Source organism: Tachysurus vachellii, chromosome 10 (assembly GCF_030014155.1).
Source record: "Tachysurus vachellii isolate PV-2020 chromosome 10, HZAU_Pvac_v1, whole genome shotgun sequence".
NCBI classification, from domain to species: domain Eukaryota; kingdom Metazoa; phylum Chordata; class Actinopteri; order Siluriformes; family Bagridae; genus Tachysurus; species Tachysurus vachellii.
Genome location: NC_083469.1, coordinates 5,479,919 through 5,497,571, shown reverse-complemented (window position 1 = coordinate 5,497,571; position 17,653 = coordinate 5,479,919). Strand labels below are relative to the sequence as shown.

The 17,653-nt window shown below is 43.2% G+C and overlaps 1 protein-coding gene across 1 annotated transcript in view; it reads right to left on the bottom strand.

Annotated features, from left to right (window-relative positions):
- Positions 1-1,123: 1,123 nt before the first annotated feature.
- Positions 1,124-17,653, bottom strand: part of wdpcp (WD repeat containing planar cell polarity effector) — a 98,173-nt gene continuing 81,643 nt past the window's right edge. The window contains exons 15-19 of the mRNA XM_060879494.1: positions 12,967-13,051; positions 7,541-7,631; positions 5,151-5,242; positions 4,335-4,363; positions 1,124-1,421 (exon numbers count right to left, since the gene is read on the bottom strand). Coding sequence (XP_060735477.1) covers positions 1,371-1,421; positions 4,335-4,363; positions 5,151-5,242; positions 7,541-7,631; positions 12,967-13,051 — 348 coding nt within the window. The 3' untranslated portion in view covers positions 1,124-1,370. The remainder of the gene's footprint in view (positions 1,422-4,334; positions 4,364-5,150; positions 5,243-7,540; positions 7,632-12,966; positions 13,052-17,653) is intronic.

Here is a 17,653-nt window from a genome sequence, read left to right as displayed (position 1 = left end):
GACACACACACTCTCTCTCTCTCTCTCTCTCTCACACACACACACACACACACACAGACACACACACTCTCTCTCTCTCTCACACACACACACACACAGACACACACACACTCTCTCTCTCACATACACTCACACAGACACTTACACACGTACACACACAGACACACACACACAAACAGACACACACAAACACACACAGACACACACACACTCACACATACACACACAGACACACACTCACACACACTCACTCACACACACACACACACACACTCACACACAGACACACACTCACACACACTCACACACTCACAGACACACACTCACAAACAGACACACACTAAATGAGGTTGTCAGTAGTTTTTAAAACAATGATCAGGTTTGTATAAAATGACCAAACTGAACATTTCTTACTGAACACAAACTCATTACACAATGTTAATATAATTGCTGCAGATATTCTTTCTATTCTTTTATTTTCCCTCCCAAGAAAGCAACACAAATCCAATTTCATTTACACAAAATCAGACCGTCGACACCAATAAAAAGGCCGTCTCGTGTTGATTCGGCATCTGTTTCCAGCATCGGTTTGTGTATTTTTCTTTTTATGAAAACACGGAAATCCTCTTAGAATGTAGAGTAAACTGATTACGATACTGTGGGGGATTATGGGTGGCTGGGTGCCGTCAGATTAAGTTTGAGGCAGAGCGAGGCAGCGTCAGCCCTGACACGGGTGAAACGCTGGTGTCCTCTGCTTTATAACTCCTGCGTGTAATCTCTCTCTCACATTCACTCGTATGGAATACGGCGAGAATAAAACCCAAACACCTCCAACACGAGACACATCATACTGATCTACAGTCATGGAATAATGGCAGTGTTTTACCAAAACCCTTCTATTCATTTAAATAAAAAAAAAACAAAAAAAAAACAAATCAACACAAATCCAGTAGCAGTACAAGTCTGAGTTATTTTATTATTGTTTGTTTTTTTTTACCTGAAAAAAAAAAAAAAAAAAAATTCTAAAAGAATTAAAGTGAATGCAAACACAAGATCCACACAAGATCGAGATCCACACAAGATCTATAACAGAAGTGATTACTGAAATAAAAGAGAAAAGACGTTTCAATTCGAAAGACTTTTATTTACAAAAAATAAAAATACAGGCATTTATTGAAAATATTTTTTCCTGTTTTTTATTGTTTTTTATTTTTTTTTGTGAAATCCTTATAGTGTTGAAATCTTGTAACAGCTTCTAGAACGGAAGTATAAACGTCAGTGGAGCTCCTGAGAGAAGCGAGCGTCGTGTGTTCACCATGTTGCAGCTAATATACACGTTTACACACGCAGTACGATGATGTGTGTAAAATTCATACTAAACCAAAATGAATGACTTTCAGCTGCCCGGAGTCTTTGGACACCTAAAAATAAAAGGATAATGAAAAATATAAAATGATTGAAAAAAAAAGCAAGATAACCCAATCTAAATATCCTGAGACCTGAGAGTTTATTAATGTTAAAGGCTCTTAAAATCTCTTAATTCTTAAAATGCAAATTCATTATATACGTGTAGATCAGACAATTTAAAAAGTAGAGTTTTCAGTCTCAGAGAATATTTAAAGGCGAATTAAATGTTTTACATTTTTTATTTTTTTTTTTAGATTTTTCCCCCCCAGATTTGATAATGGATGAGGTAATGAATTGCCAAACCCCAAAGAAACCTTACACCGAATTAGCCCAAAACACAACTGGCTAAAATATGCTTCTGGGTCTAATACTAAGCCAAATAAATAGATTTATACACAATTCACTTTAATATAATATAATCATCTGGAAGCAGAACTGACTCAAGTCTCTGAGCTCTACATGGATTACAGATATGTAGAGTTTTTAACATTAAAGCTATTTTCCTTGTAGAGAAAGCAGAGTTCTTTCAACCATCCCAACATTCAAGGAAGCTGAGAATCACCTAGATGTATCTGGATATGTGCAGATGCCAAAATCTGCCCCAAAACTGGTGCAATAATCTGTCACACAACCATTTCTGCCTTTAGCCCTGTACTCAGATTGGATCTCATGCCCACCATATGGAACTATGTGTTCATTGTGGTAGCTCAGTAATAGGTTGCCCTGCTGGGCCCCTAAACAAGGCCCTTAAACCCTCAACTGCTCAGTTGTATAAATGTGGTGCTCTGGATGAGGCCGTCTGCCAAACACCGTAAATGTAAACACTACACTTCCTGCTTGTTGTTCAGTAGTTGCCCCATCTCACCTCCCTTACCACCTATCTATGTTTCATCTATCATCTCTCCAACCAGTAAGAGTGTGACTTTGTGCCTCTACTGAAGTTAACTGGATTCCACTTTCTATCTCATGATCCTGTAGCGAAGCTGTTTTTTTCCCCCTCCAATCACACCACATTCTTCTCACGGAGTCAAGATCTCCTTGTGCGTTATTTGATCAGTGTTTTCCAGACGTCCCAGCATCTGACTAACTAGTAGGACCGGGTGGTTTTCCCTCACCATTCCACACACTCAATACCTGCAAGAGCCATGTTTGTGTAGCTGAAGTCTGAATCTTTTCAGTCAAGAAACATTTCTTGCCGTTTCGCCCATATATACAGTACTGTAGCTGATGCAGTACACGGTGAAATAACACAACGTTCCTCCAGGACCCTGGTGCTATATAAAGGCACAGAGCTACATAAGACAACACAGAACTAATGGCTAGTAAGGTGAGTAAATTAACCTATCTATATAAAATGCATGAGTGCAAACCTGCGAGTTCAAAAAGACAATATCCATAATAGAAAATCTTCACATAAGGATGGTCCTGGAAGCCAAAGCCAGGTATGTGCAGTAGTTAGGTCAGTACTGCATCCTCTGTACTGACTACATGACAATGCTGATCCTAATGCCCCAGTCTAACCAGTCTGCTAATCTTAAACACCCACTCCTAGTTACTTCCCAGGGTAATTAATGACCTGGTGGCAGACAGGCTTGATTCCTGCAACTCAGACGCTCACCCTAACAGTTACTCATCAGAGCTGTTCAGGGATACTGTGGAAACAGCAGGGTCTGGAGAATCCAGCTTGAGACTGATAATGAGCAAACACGCTTGGAAAATGGGCTGAACCTTATCCCAATCCGTTCAGCAGGTCGGTTAGCAGCATTAATATAAGTGACAAAAATACATGCTGATGACATGCACCAAGATCCTCCATTAAGCTGCACATAAAATACACTATATGGCCAAAAGTATATGGACGCCTGACTGTCACACTCATATGTGCTTGTTGAACATCTCATTACTTCTTCGTCTATTCCCTCTTTCTTGTTATTATAAGTTCCTCTTTCCTGAGAAGTCTTTCCACTAGATGTTGGATTGTGGCTTTCTTGATTGGTGTTCGTTCAGCTACAAGAACGGTAGTGAGATCAGACACTGATGTGAGGTGAGGAGGTCTGGAGTTCATTCGGTGTTCAGTGGTGTTGAGTCGGAGTCAGGGCTCTGTGCAGGACACTCGAGTTCTTCCACTAAAATCTTAACCTCCACACCATGTCTTCATGAAGCTCTGGGGTTTTGTGTACAGTGACGTTGTCGTGCTGGAACAGTGTTTGAGTCTCTTAGTTCCACTGAAGTGGAATCATAAAGCTACAGTGTACGGAGTCATTTAATATAACTGTGTGCTTCTAATGTTGTGGTAACATTTTGGAGAAAAAAGCACATATGGGCGTGATGGTTGGGGTGCACATACTTTTTTTGGACATAAAACAGATGATATTTATTATAATTATTGTTAACAAACTGGGGGGGGGGCACGGTGGCTTAGTGGTTAGCACGTTCGCCTCACACCTCCAGGGTTGGGGGTTCGATTCCCGCCTCCTCCTTGTGTGTGTGGAGTTTGCATGTTCTCCCCGTGCCTCGGGGGTTTTCTCCGGGTACTCCGGTTTCCTCCCCCGGTCCAAAGACATGCATGGTAGGTTGATTGGCAGCTCTGGAAAATTGTCCGTAGTGTGTGATTGTGTGAGTGAATGAGAGTGTGTGTGCCCTGCGATGGGTTGGCACTCCGTCCAGGGTGTATCCTGCCTTGATGCCCGATGATGCCTGAGATAGGCACAGGCTCCCCGTGACCCGAGGTAGTTCGGATAAGCGGTAGAAGATGAGTGAGTGAGTGAGTGAGTTAACAAACTGCCTGATCTTGCCTCACCCCAACGTAACCTTAGATCCTATTGGTACCAAATTTAATTAGGAACCAAAAACATTACTGAATGTTGAAACCTGGCTGATAAAGAACAGTTTAGAACAGTCAGGAAGAGCGGCGTGTAAATCCGTACCTGAGCGTCGTGGCCAGTAAGCGTGAGTTCTACAGAAGAAGAAAAAGACATGATGTCAGTTAGTTTAGAGCTTGTCATCTCTGCCAGATTTGTACCTTCAATCCAATTTAATATTACAGGAAGCTTTACAGGGAGGAATAGTTTGAGTTATGATTATAAATCATTTCCCTTTTATCTTCTATTCCTTCCTGCCAAATCTGTCGAACGTTCAGTGATGTTAAGTCGAACCGGTCTGAGAAGTTTAATCTCGCATTACGCACAGGACGTTAACGAGCAAACCTGATTCTGTAATATACGACGTATATACACAGAGTAAGCATTCGTTCATCGTACGCTCGTGTATGTGTGAGTGTGTGTGTATTGTTCAGATACAGAGGAACAGTTACTGTAGCTTTGTGTTAAACGATACTCGCCTCTGTAATTAACATTCGAGATTATGCTGGCATTTAAAAAGCTGATGCAAATGTCTGTAATAGCCTGCAGTCGGCACTGTCCGATAAATATGTATTTGGGGAAGAAAAGTAGAGTTATTATGCAGACCTGAAAAGAATAAAACATTGGAGTTCTGGGATGAATAGTTAACTACAATTGTACTTGAGAAAAGGCAGCCGAGTCGAACAAATTTTAGGAAAAGAGGACGCAGGGGCTGAAATGGTATTCAGGACGTTCCCTGGGGTGATTAATGGCTATAATGGAAGTGCATCAGTGCAAGTAAGGCAGAAGATCACAAGCATAAGGCTATAGCATTCATGCACACACCAGGACGTACATTAGTCAAACAACGCAACATGAACACGTAAGTAAAAACACACACACCTGTTTGAGTCCAGGGCAAGATGGCAGGATTTATCGGTGTCTCAGAGAAGTCTTCTTCCAGCTCCTTGTCCATCTTTCCCTTAGAGTCAACTCTAGAGAGGAGGACGGAAAGATAGAGAGACCGGTTTATAAAACGCTTTGTTCAGAATGCTAATGCTGTTTCTTTGGCGTATGGATGATCGGTGTATTAACTTCCATCATCCATCCATCCATCCATCCGTCCATCCATCCTCTACACCACTTATCCTCCTGGGTCATGAGCAACCTGGATTCGATCCCAGGAGACTCAGGGCACAAGGCAGGGTAGACCCTGTACAGGATGGCAGTCTATTGCAGGACACAACTGAACACACAACCATTCACACACTATGGACAATTTAGAGATCAGCCTACAACACATGTCTTATGCAGAGGAAACCCTCAGGCACAGGAAGTTAGCATGTAAACTCCACCCACACGGTGCAAGTGGGAATCGAGGCCCGAACGCTGGGAATCCCCGACCCTGGAGGTGTGAAGGCAAATGTTCAATCCACCAAGCCACTGTCCCATGTATTAACTTTCCATTTTCCAAACGTAGCACTGAAGTGATAAGTCAAAGATCAGTCGCTAGCTCAGTGTTTAAGACGTAGGAACGCTGATCAGATGGTCGCCACTTTAAATCGCAGCTGCCTTTGCTGGACTCTTGAGCGAGGCTCTTAACCCTCATCTGCTCATTGTATAAGTGAGTTGTAAGTAAATGTAAGTTGCTCTGGATAAAAGGGTCTGCCAAATGACCTCAATGACTTTGAGTAGTTTCCTGAAATCCCTCTTACTTTCTCCTCCCATACAGTCAGCAGGCCACTGATCGATGTTTAATCGGTTTGCCATTTTGTCAGCCGATCAGTAAACGTCTTTCCCTTTAGATTCAGAGCGACGCGTAAGTGTAAGCTGTGGTGGCTTTACGTAAGTGGGAGGAAATGTATGTTCGCTTGAAGCCTTTTGGCTCAGTACAAGAAGAGTGAGCTAGAACTACAGCGGGAGGAGGAAAGGATGGAGGAAACGGCAGGCTACCCTTTAACAAAAAGCCCCAAGTGCAACACAGTGCAACTCACAATAACTACTTAGCGTAGTAGTGTTGTAGAATCAAGTAAAAAATAAATGATTAAAAAAAGTAAAATAATAGAAACTATAGTTAACAAATGCCACAATAGATAGACACTCCTTTATTGTTCTCTCATTCCTCTTTTTTCTTACATTCGCTCTCAATTAGTACCAGAACTAAGTAGCTCAGTGTCTGTAGGCCCGACACTCTTAAAGCCTCAGTGTTAAAAAACAAACACAAAAACAACAAAACAAAGGCAATCAGAAAGCAGATTAGTTTTGATCACAACAGGGCAGAAATATTAACTTGCTGAGTCAGCAGCCCGAAGAGTCTGGAATCTGTTAAAATGAGAGTAAAACAGAAAGTTGCACTGAGGAGTTCACGAGGAAATGTATACGGAATAGGACAAAAAAAATCTAAAACAGTTATCTGAAAGAACCGAATAGACGTGATGTTTTCTGATATCAGGACCACACACACACACACGCACGCACGCTGACACACACACTCGCACGCTGACACACACACTCGCACGCTGACACACACACTCGCACGCTGACACACACACTCTGACACACACTCGCACGCTGACACACACACACGCACGCTGACACACACACACGCACGCTGACACACACACACGCACGCTGACACACACACACGCACGCGGACACACACACACGCACGCTGACACACACACGCACGCTGACACACACTCGCACGCTGACACACACACGCACGCTGACACACACACTCGCACGCTGACACACACACACGCACGCTGACACACACACACGCACGCTGACACACACACACGCACGCTGACACACACACACGCACGCTGACACACACACACGCACGCTGACACACACACACGCACGCTGACACACACACTCGCACGCTGACACACACACTCGCACGCTGACACACACTCGCACGCTGACACACACACTCGCACGCTGACACACACACTCGCACGCTGACACACACACTCGCACGCTGACACACACACTCGCACGCTGACACACACACTCGCACGCTGACACACACGCACGCTGACACACACACGCACGCTGACACACACACTCGCACGCTGACACACACACTCGCACGCTGACACACACACGCACGCTGACACACACACGCACGCTGACACACACACGCACGCTGACACACATTCGCACGCTGACACACACACTCGCACACTTAACACACACACAGACAGACACACACAAACACACACACAGACACACACACACAAACCCACACACAGACACACACACACACACACACACACACACACCCCTACCTCGTGTTCCTGTGTGCTTTACTGGGGTTGGTCCATTCAGTGTGTGTGCTAATGGGGGTGACACACACTCCATTCTGTGGCTTGGGCTCACCTGAAACAAGAACGCACACAAACATCACAATGAGTGAGCAGATACATAATTTAACACATACAGACAACCCACTGAGGAGAGATCCAGTATATGTACAGTACATATGTCTATACTTCACTACTGACAATAAAGATGAATATGATCTAATCTAATAACGAGACTAAAGGCCCAAAGCTGCACGGTGAGTTCAGTAACTAATCACAGCCAAGCCGACACCCAGTAAAACCACAAGGGGTGAAATGATTTATATAAAGCAGATGAGAGGACAAACAGTAACAAATCTGTAACAGATCTGTGATGAGGTTTATATAACAGTCTAGAAACAGAAAATTAATATGGAGGAACTGACATTTCACACACTGCGTTCCAAATGTTCTGATTATTTTTACCAGCTAGAGGAAACGAGTCCTGAAGAAGCCACACACACTCACACACACTCGCACACTGACACACACTCGCACACTGACACACTCGCACACACACGCACACTGACACACACACTCGCACACTGACACACACTCGCACACTGACACACACTCGCACACTGACACACACGCACACTGACACACACACGCACACTGACACACACTCGCACACTGACACACACGCACACTGACACACACGCACACTGACACACACTCGCACACACACGCACACTGACACACACACGCACACTGACACACACTCGCACACTGACACACACGCACACTGACACACACACGCACACTGACACACACACGCACACTGACACACACGCACACTGACACACACAGACACACACACACTCACACACTCGCACACTGACACACACTCGCACACTGACACGCACACTGACACACGCACTGACACTCGCACACTGACACACACTCGCACACTGACACACACTCGCACACTGACACACACTTGCACACACTTGCACACTGACACACACACGCACACTGACACACACTCGCACACTGACACACACTCACACACACTCGCACACTGACACACACAGACACACACACTGACACGCACACTGACACACACGCACACTGACACACACTCGCACACTGACACACACTAGCTCACTGACACACACACACTCGCACACTTACACACACACACACACACACACACACACACAGACACACTCGCACAAACACACACACACTCGCACACTGACACACACACACATACACACACACACTATAACCCATCAGCTAGCTGGCTGGTTCACTCATATTAAACATTTCTGTTAAAGGTGCTTCAGGTACAATTAGCTTCCCTTCTTTTTTTCCATCTTCCTCTGACAAGCTTTTAGATTTTAAATCAAAAGTAATACTTGCCATACTGAATGTGTCACTAACGCTACTGTAGTGACGGTTTTGAACTAGGAAAAAAAAAAGTGGAATTTTACATGGTCACGTGAAACAGTGCAGTGCAGTTACACTAATTATACACACTCCTGTAACTCTGCTGGACCAGTCAAATTAGAGGACGGCCTGTATGTCAGAAATGTCAGGAAATATTGTCTAGAATATAAGAGGGGTTAAACAGAATGATCACTCATATGAGTAACATTAGCCTGCTAGCTTGTTTGGTGACTGGACAGAACAAGCACACGATTAAATCAGAGTTCTGACGTCACACAAGGTGAACAGGAAGCCATTTGGGATCAGCGATGGTAAACCAAGCTAAATATCAGTGATGAGAAACCATCACCATGAGGAAAACAATTCATTCATTCATTCATTCATCTTCTACCGCTTATCCGAACTACCTCGGGTCACGGGGCGCCTGTGCCTATCTCAGGCGTCATTGGGCATCAATGCAGGATACACCCTGGACGGAGTGCCAACCCATCACAGGGCACACACACACACTCTCATTCACTCACACAATCACACACACTACGGACAATTTTCCAGAGATGCCAATCAACCTACCATGCATGTCTTTGGACCGGGGGAGGAAACCGGAGTACCCGGAGGAAACCCCCGAGGCACGGGGAGAACATGCAAACTCCACACACACAAGGCGGAGGCGGGAATCGAACCCCCAACCCTGGAGGTCTGAGGCGAACGTGCTAACCACTAAGCCACCGTGCCCTCGAGGAAAACAATGACAAACTTAACTCTTATAGTCTTTCATTAATACACCAGAAAAAGATCCGGTACATCTCAGAAAGCCAGGGTGTTGTTTTACAATGCAGTTTGACTCGTTACAATTTCAAGCTCTGCAGAAACAACGAGGCCTTGACGTGACCTTCAGAGAAGAAAATAAAATCACCATTAAGCATTCAGGCAGCAGAATATTAAAACCAACATTTTAACTATTAACACCTGTAAAGTGCTCCAAATCACTCACGTTCTCAGTTTCTCTCTCTCTCTTTCTCTCGCGCGCTCTCTCGCACGCTCTCTCGCACGCTCTCTGATGCTCTTAAGCACCTCAGGCCTGCTCCAGGGAGCAAAGAAATCATCAAGGACATAATTAAGAGGCTTATGAGTGTGTGTATGGGGTGTGAACACACACTCACACACACGCACACACACACACCCTGAGGTAGTGACCTCCGTTTGTGAAGTTAAACACCTCCCTAGTCTCATCAGTACGCTTTTTAACCTGCACCACGAATAATACTAATAATAATGCAGCCTTTTCCTTCTCCTCCTTTTTTTCACCTTCTTTTCCTCCTGGAAGGAAAAAAAGAAAACCTAAAACGCAGACATATTAACACTTTATCACAGGGTCAAGGTCATGTCTACGTGGTCATGTCCCTTGTGTCGTTTCCCCTCGTTAACCCTGACAATTCATCTCCACCATCGAGCGCTGATTCCCTCCAGCTCCGGTGATCAGCAGTGGACAGAAACGGTAGCTGAGGGTGCGAGGTGCAGTGTGAGGAGTGATAAGAGCTTTGAGGTAAGATGAACCTGGTCTATTTTTGGCTTTGTAGGCCAGCATCCGTGTTGTGAATCTGATGCGTTCAGCCAGTGGGGTGACGTGTAGAACTTTGAAAAGTCACACAGCTGCATTTTGGATCATTTGCAGAGGACGAATTGGGTTCAGAGGTAGACCTGACAGATAGAGCTGCAGTTGTCCAGTCTTAATATGACAAGCAACTGGACAAGTACCTGAGCAGGCTGTGTGGATAAAAATGGACATCAGAACCCTTCTGATGTTGAAGAGAAGAACCCGACAGTGTCACATTAACAATACGTGAGGAAACGCACAGTTGATTGTCTACGGTTACTCCAGTGTTACTGAGCAGTGGCTTGAGTATGATAATGATGACATACAAATGCACCAGTATATCACTATGTCTTTCCATCCAAACCTGACATATCCACTGAGAACTGAGAACATTAATATAGTCTGCAGAAGCAAGTAAACGCACATGGACACAGGATTTGTGGGATGAACTCGAGGGCATTGACGTCTGGGGAAGAAAATATGACATTTCTTGCCATTCAGAATGTAAAATAAAAAGTACATTGGTCTTGCTGAATTTAAATCAGCCCACATTTTTCACAGCAGTTTTATATAACAAGTCATTAGATGAAGAAAAAGAAAGCAACTGGTACAAAGAGGATTTTATTACAGGAAGTACAGTGTTGTGAAAAAGTGTTGGCCCCCTTCCTGATTTTTTTGCACGTTTTTCACACTTTATTGTTTCAGATCATCAAACAAATTTAAATATTAGTCACAGATAACACAAGTAAACACAACATGCAGTTTATAAATGAAGTTTTTATTATTAAGGGAAAACTAAATCCAAACCTACATGGCCGTGTGTGAAAAAGTGTTTGCCCCCTAAACCTAATAACTGCTTGCTCCACCCTTAGCAGCAAGAACTGAAATCAAGCGTTTGCAATAACTTGTAATAAGTCTGTTACAGCGCTGTGGAGGAATTTTGGTCCACTCGTCTTTGCAGAAGATGAAATTCGGCCCCATTGGAGGGTTTTCGAGCATGAACCGGTTTTTAAGGTCATATCACAGCATCTCAGTAGGATTCAGGTCAGGACTTTGACTAGACCACTCCAAAGTCTTCATTTTGTTTTTCTTCAGCCGTTCAGAGGTGGACTTGCTGGTGTGTTTTGGATCATTGTCCTGCTGCTGAACCCAAGTTCACTTCAGCTTGAGGTCACGAACAGATGGCCACACATTGTCCTTCAGGATTTTTTGGTAGGTGAATTGGTAGCAGAATTCATGGTTCCATTTATCACAGCAAGTCTTCCAGGTCCTGAAGCAGCAAAACAGCCCCAGACCATCACACTACCACCACCATATTTTACTGATGGTGTGATGTTCTTTTTCTGAAATGCAGTGTTACTTTTACACCAGATGTAATGACACACACCTTCCAAAAAGGCCATTTTTGCCCAGTCTCTTTCTTATGGTGGAGTCATGAACACTGACCTTAACTGAGTCAACTGAGGCCTGCAGTTCTTTGGATGTTGTTGTGGGGACTTTTGTGACATCTTTGATGAGTTGTTGCTGTGCTCTTGGGGTAATTTTTTGTCAGCCAGCCACTCCTGAGAAGGTTCATCACTGTTCCATTCATTCATTCATCTTCTACCGCTTATCCGAACTACCTCGGGTCACGGGGAGCCTGTGCCTATCTCAGGCGTCATCGGGCATCAAGGCAGGATACACCCTGGACGGAGTGCCAACCCATCGCAGGGCACACACACACACACACTCACGTACTCATACACTAGGGACAATTTTCCAGAGATGCCAATCAACCTACCATGCATGTCTTTGGACCGGGGGAGGAAACCGGAGTACCTGGAGGAAACCCCTGAGGCACGGGGAGAACATGCAAACTCCACACACACAAGGTGGAGGCGGGAATCGAACCCCGACCCTGGAGGTGTGAGGCGAACGTGCTAACCACTAAGCCACCGTGCCCCCCTGTTCCATGTTTTCACCATTTGTGTATAACGGCTCTCACTGTGGTTCACTGGAGTCCCAAAGCTTTAGAAATGGCTTTATAACCTTTTCCAGACTGATAGATCTCAATTACTTTCCTTCTCATTTGTTCCTGAATCTCGGCATGCTGTGTAGATTTTTGAGGATCATTTGGTCTACTTCACTTTGTCAGTCAGGTCGTATTTAATGTGATTTCTTGATTGCTAACAGGTGTGGCAGTAATCAGGCCTGTGTGTGGCTAGAGAAATGAACTCAGGTGTGAAAAACTACAGTTATGGTTTAACAGGGGGGCAAACACTTTTTCACACAGGGCCATGTGGGTTTGGATTTTGTTTTTTCTTAATAATAAAAACCTTCATTTAAAAACTGCATGTTGTGAACAAAATATTTTCTTAAGCCTTAACTGGAACAACATTCTCACCTTCTCCACCCAGCTCCTGAGCCTTCCGTCGGGCCACGTCGGCCAACACGGGCTCGCCGCTGTCCCGGGCCACGAAATGCAGGTCCTTCAGGGGAAAAAAAGCAGGCAGAGGAAAAAGAAATAAATCTCCACACGGCAATGTATGATAGTGAAGCTTTGGGGATAGAAAGAAAGAGAGAGAGCAAGAGAGAGCGAAAGAGAGCGAGAGAGAGCTGTTTGAAGTTTAAAGGAAGTCTGGATAAAATGAGTATCAAACTTTTGGGGGAAAAAATCTGTCCTCTTTGTTCTCTTTAACCCTCCCTTCCCTCATTCTCTCTCTCTCTCTCTCTCTCTCTCTCTGATGGATTTTATCTCTTCCGTTTTAGAAGCCAGGGCAAGGGAGGTGCGGAAAGAGGAAGGTGTCACCTTTTAGAAAGCGAGAACGATGCTCTTCATGTCCAAAATAGGAGTTTAGATGTTCTCATTACGAGTAGTTGGTCGAACACACACACACACACACACACACACACACATGCACACACACACACACACAAAATGTCATTTTCCGTCGCTCTCATCTCACAGAATGGAATATAATATCTTTATCGGTGCATCAACCCGCCATTTAGCCTCCCGATGTGCCTTCAAATGTCAGTTTACATTCACCATTCCACTTGGAGGTCTTTCTCTCAGACAGAAAAACGTGAAACAGACAACGTTTACTGACTAGAAAAATTATTCTGTGTGGAGAAAATCAAGTTCTTTAACAGTACAACTATGTGCAGATTTGTGCAAACAGATATACTGTGGATTGTAGATGTCTAATATCAGATATCTTAGATGCTTTAAGGTGAAGAAATACACACGTGTGTTTGTGTGTGTGTGTGTGTGTGTGTGAATGCCATTTCCTGAGATTTTATATATCATGTAGTGTCATATTTATATTTTAAATAATGCTCTCGAATGATATTCTATTCAAGGGATGATTTACTCAGCCCTGAATTCAGTAAATCAGGATCAACGTGGCTGCTCAGAGCATCAATAACAAACAAAGCAGCACTTTATACTGTAAGGACTATTACATGCTTTAGACAATCGATATACAGACATTATATTGACGTTGGTTAGCAAGACTAATTAACTAGCTAGATGTTTTAGTAATATAACATAACAGTAAAAAAAAATTAAATAGTGGTAAAATAAATATAAAAACAAATAAATTAATGAATAAGTCAATAAATAAATAAATAAATAAAACCATATTTCTAAGATCAGTCACTGTAAAATTTGTATGCTGTATTTTATATGAATATATATTACTCTGTTCTGTACATTAAAATGGAATAGAAATAAAATGATCAATAAAACATTGATAAAAAATAAATAAATAAATAAAACAAATCAACGAATAAATAAACAACAATACTCCTAACAATTATTTATTCATTCATTCAATATTCCTAAAATTATGTAGATCGTATTCATTTTTAATTCTGTTTTGCCATTCTATTCCCATTCTATATTTATTCCAGTAGAATCGTTTTATTCCAGTGGAATAAAAATGGATTAAAAGTTACCAATACAATGCTATATTAAATATAAAAACAAACAAATTAGAAAATAAAAATAACCACAATTCCTATCAGTCACTGTAACATTCAGATGCTGTATTTGATATAAACAAACTCTATTATTCCTCTGTTCTGTACAGCTCATAATTCTGTTTTTAATATTATATTCCAATTCTATTTTTATAATATGAACAATCATAAAAAATTGGTGAATGTTGGTGAATGTGATGGTTGTGTTGATGTTGGTGAATGTGATGGTATTGATGGTGGTAGCGGTGGTGTTGGTGAATGTGATGGTTGCGGTAATGTTGGTGAATGTGATGGTGGTGGTGCTGGTGAATGCGATGGTATTGATTTAGGTAGCAGTGGTGTTGGTGAATGTGATGGTGGTGGTGTTGGTGAATGTGATGGTATTGATTTAGGTAGCAGTGGTGTTGGTGATAGTGATGGTGGTGTTGGTGAATGTGATAGTAGTGGTGATGGTAGTGATGGTGGTAGCGGTGGTGTTGGTGAATGTGATGGTATTGATTTAGGTATCGGTGGTGTTGGTGATAGTGATGGTGGTAGCAGTGGTGTTGGTGAATGTGATGGTATTGATTTAGGTAGCGGTGGTGTTGGTGATAGTGATGGTGGTGTTGGTGAATGTGGTAGTAGTGGTGATGATAGTGATGGTGGCAGCGGTGGTGTTGGTGATAGTGATGGTCGTGTTGGTGAATGTGATGGTAGTGGTGGTGATAGTGATGGTGGTGTTGGTGATAGTGATGGTCGTGTTGGTGAATGTGATGGTATTGATTTAGGTAGCGGTGGTGTTGGTGATAGTGATGGTGTTGGTGAATGTGGTAGTAGTGGTGATGATAGTGATGGTGGCAGCGGTGGTGTTGGTGATAGTGATGGTGGTGTTGGTGATAGTGATGGTCGTGTTGGTGAATTTGATAGTAGTGGTGGTGTTGGTGATAGTGATGGTGGTGTTGATGAATGTGATGGTTGCGCTGATGTTGGTGAATGTGATGGTGGTGGTGTTGGTAAATGTGATGGTAGTGATGGATGTGGAAGCGGTGATGTTGGTGAATGTGATGGTGGCGATGTTGGTAAATGTGATGGTGGTGATGTTGGTGAATGTGATGGTGGTGTTGGTGAATGTGATGGTGGTGATGTTGGTGAATGTGATGGTAGTGTTGATGAATGTGATGGTTGCGCTGATGTTGGTGAATGTGATGGTGGTGTTGGTGAATGTGATGGTGGTGATGTTGGTGAATGTGATGGTAGTGATTGTGGAAGCGGTGATGTTGGTGAATGTGATGGTAGTGATGGCGGTAGTGGTGATGTTGGTGAATGTGATGGTGGAAGCGGTGATGTTGGTGAATGTGATGGTGGCGATGTTGGTGAATGTGATGGTAGTGATGGTGGTAGTGGTGGTGTTGGTGAATGTGATGGTAGTGATAGTGGGAGCGGTGATGTTGGTGAATGTGATGGTGGCGATGTTGGTGAATGTGATGGTGGTGGTGTTGGTGAATATGATGGTATTGATGGTGGTAGCGGTGATGGTGAATGTGATGGTGGCGATGTTGGTGAATGTGATGGTAGTAATGATGGTGGTAGCCGTGATGTTGGTGAATGTGATGGTGGTGATGTTGGTGAATGTGACGGTGGTGTTGGTGAATGTGATGGTAGTGATGGTGGTAGTGGTGATGGTGAATCTGATGGTGGTGAATGTGATGATGGTGAATGTGATGGTGGTGTTGGTGAATGTGATGATAGTGATGGTGGTGAATGTGATGGTGGTGAATGTGATGGTGATTTTGGTGAATGTGATGGTAGTGATGGTGGTGAATGTGATGGTGGTGTTGGTGAATGTGATGGTAGTGATGGTGGCAGTGGTGATGGTGAATGTGATGGTGGTGTTGGTGAATGTGATGGTAGTGATGGTGGTGAATGTGATGGTGGTGTTGGTGAATGTGATGGTAGTGATGGTGGTGAATGTGATGGTGTTGGTGAATGTGATGGTAGTGATGGTGGTGAATGTGATGGTGGTGTTGGTGAATGTGATGGTAGTGATGGTGGTGAATGTGATGGTGGTGTTGGTGAATGTGATGGTAGTGATGGTGGCAGTGGTGATGGTGAATGTGATGGTGGTGTTGGTGAATGTGATGGTAGTGATGGTGGTGAATGTGATGGTAGTGATGGTGGTGAATGTGATGGTGGTGTTGGTGAATGTGATGGTAGTGATGGTGGCAGTGGTGATGGTGAATGTGATGGTGGTGTTGGTGAATGTGATGGTAGTGATGGTGGTGAATGTGATGGTAGTGATGGTGGTGAATGTGATGGTGGTGTTGGTGAATGTGATGGTAGTGATGGTGGTGAATGTGATGGTGGTGTTGGTGAATGTGATGGTAGTGATGGTGGTAGCGGTGATGTTGTGGTCAGCGGTTAGTGCTGATGTTAATGATGGTGATGGCAGTGTTTTGTAATTTCCATGATGAAGATGATTCCTCTCCTACAGCAGGATCTTTATTTTTCTTATACAACAGCAATTTGACAAAAAGTGTTTTAATTCTATTAATTAGACTTTGTACATTTTCTTTGTTTATTGTAAATTTTCACATTGAGGAACATCTGTGAAATAAGTTTGTCCTGCTGTCACCAATGTTATATCAACTAGAGAGAGTGATGACAAAAATAATGGCTGATGTTCACCTCAGTGCATCAAGAGAGTTTGCCATGAACTAGTAGAGCTCTGTCCCCCCCCAACACCCCCCACACACACACCAGTCTTTAATGAGCCCTAAACAAGAAGAGATGAATTTGTTAAAGACTCAAAAGTAGTGTTTCCTCTGCTACACTGCCACGTTGATTAAATGTTAGATAGCTATCTTTATCAGTAAATAATGTACAGCATGTTTAGCGATACGACTTAACAGGCTAAAACCTATTAGCAGTAAAAACGCTTTTCTATAGTAGCTGAGGGTTTTTAAGACCGCATTAATCCGGGTTTACTGTAAGATTTTTATTTAGCATTCATCATTTAAAAGGTCTTCGGTGTCAGTGCTTTGAAAAAAGAGGTAAAGCTGTAATTCAGTTCAGTTTGTTTAGCACTGTTAGTAAGGGACATAGACACAAATTATATATCACTTCAGAAT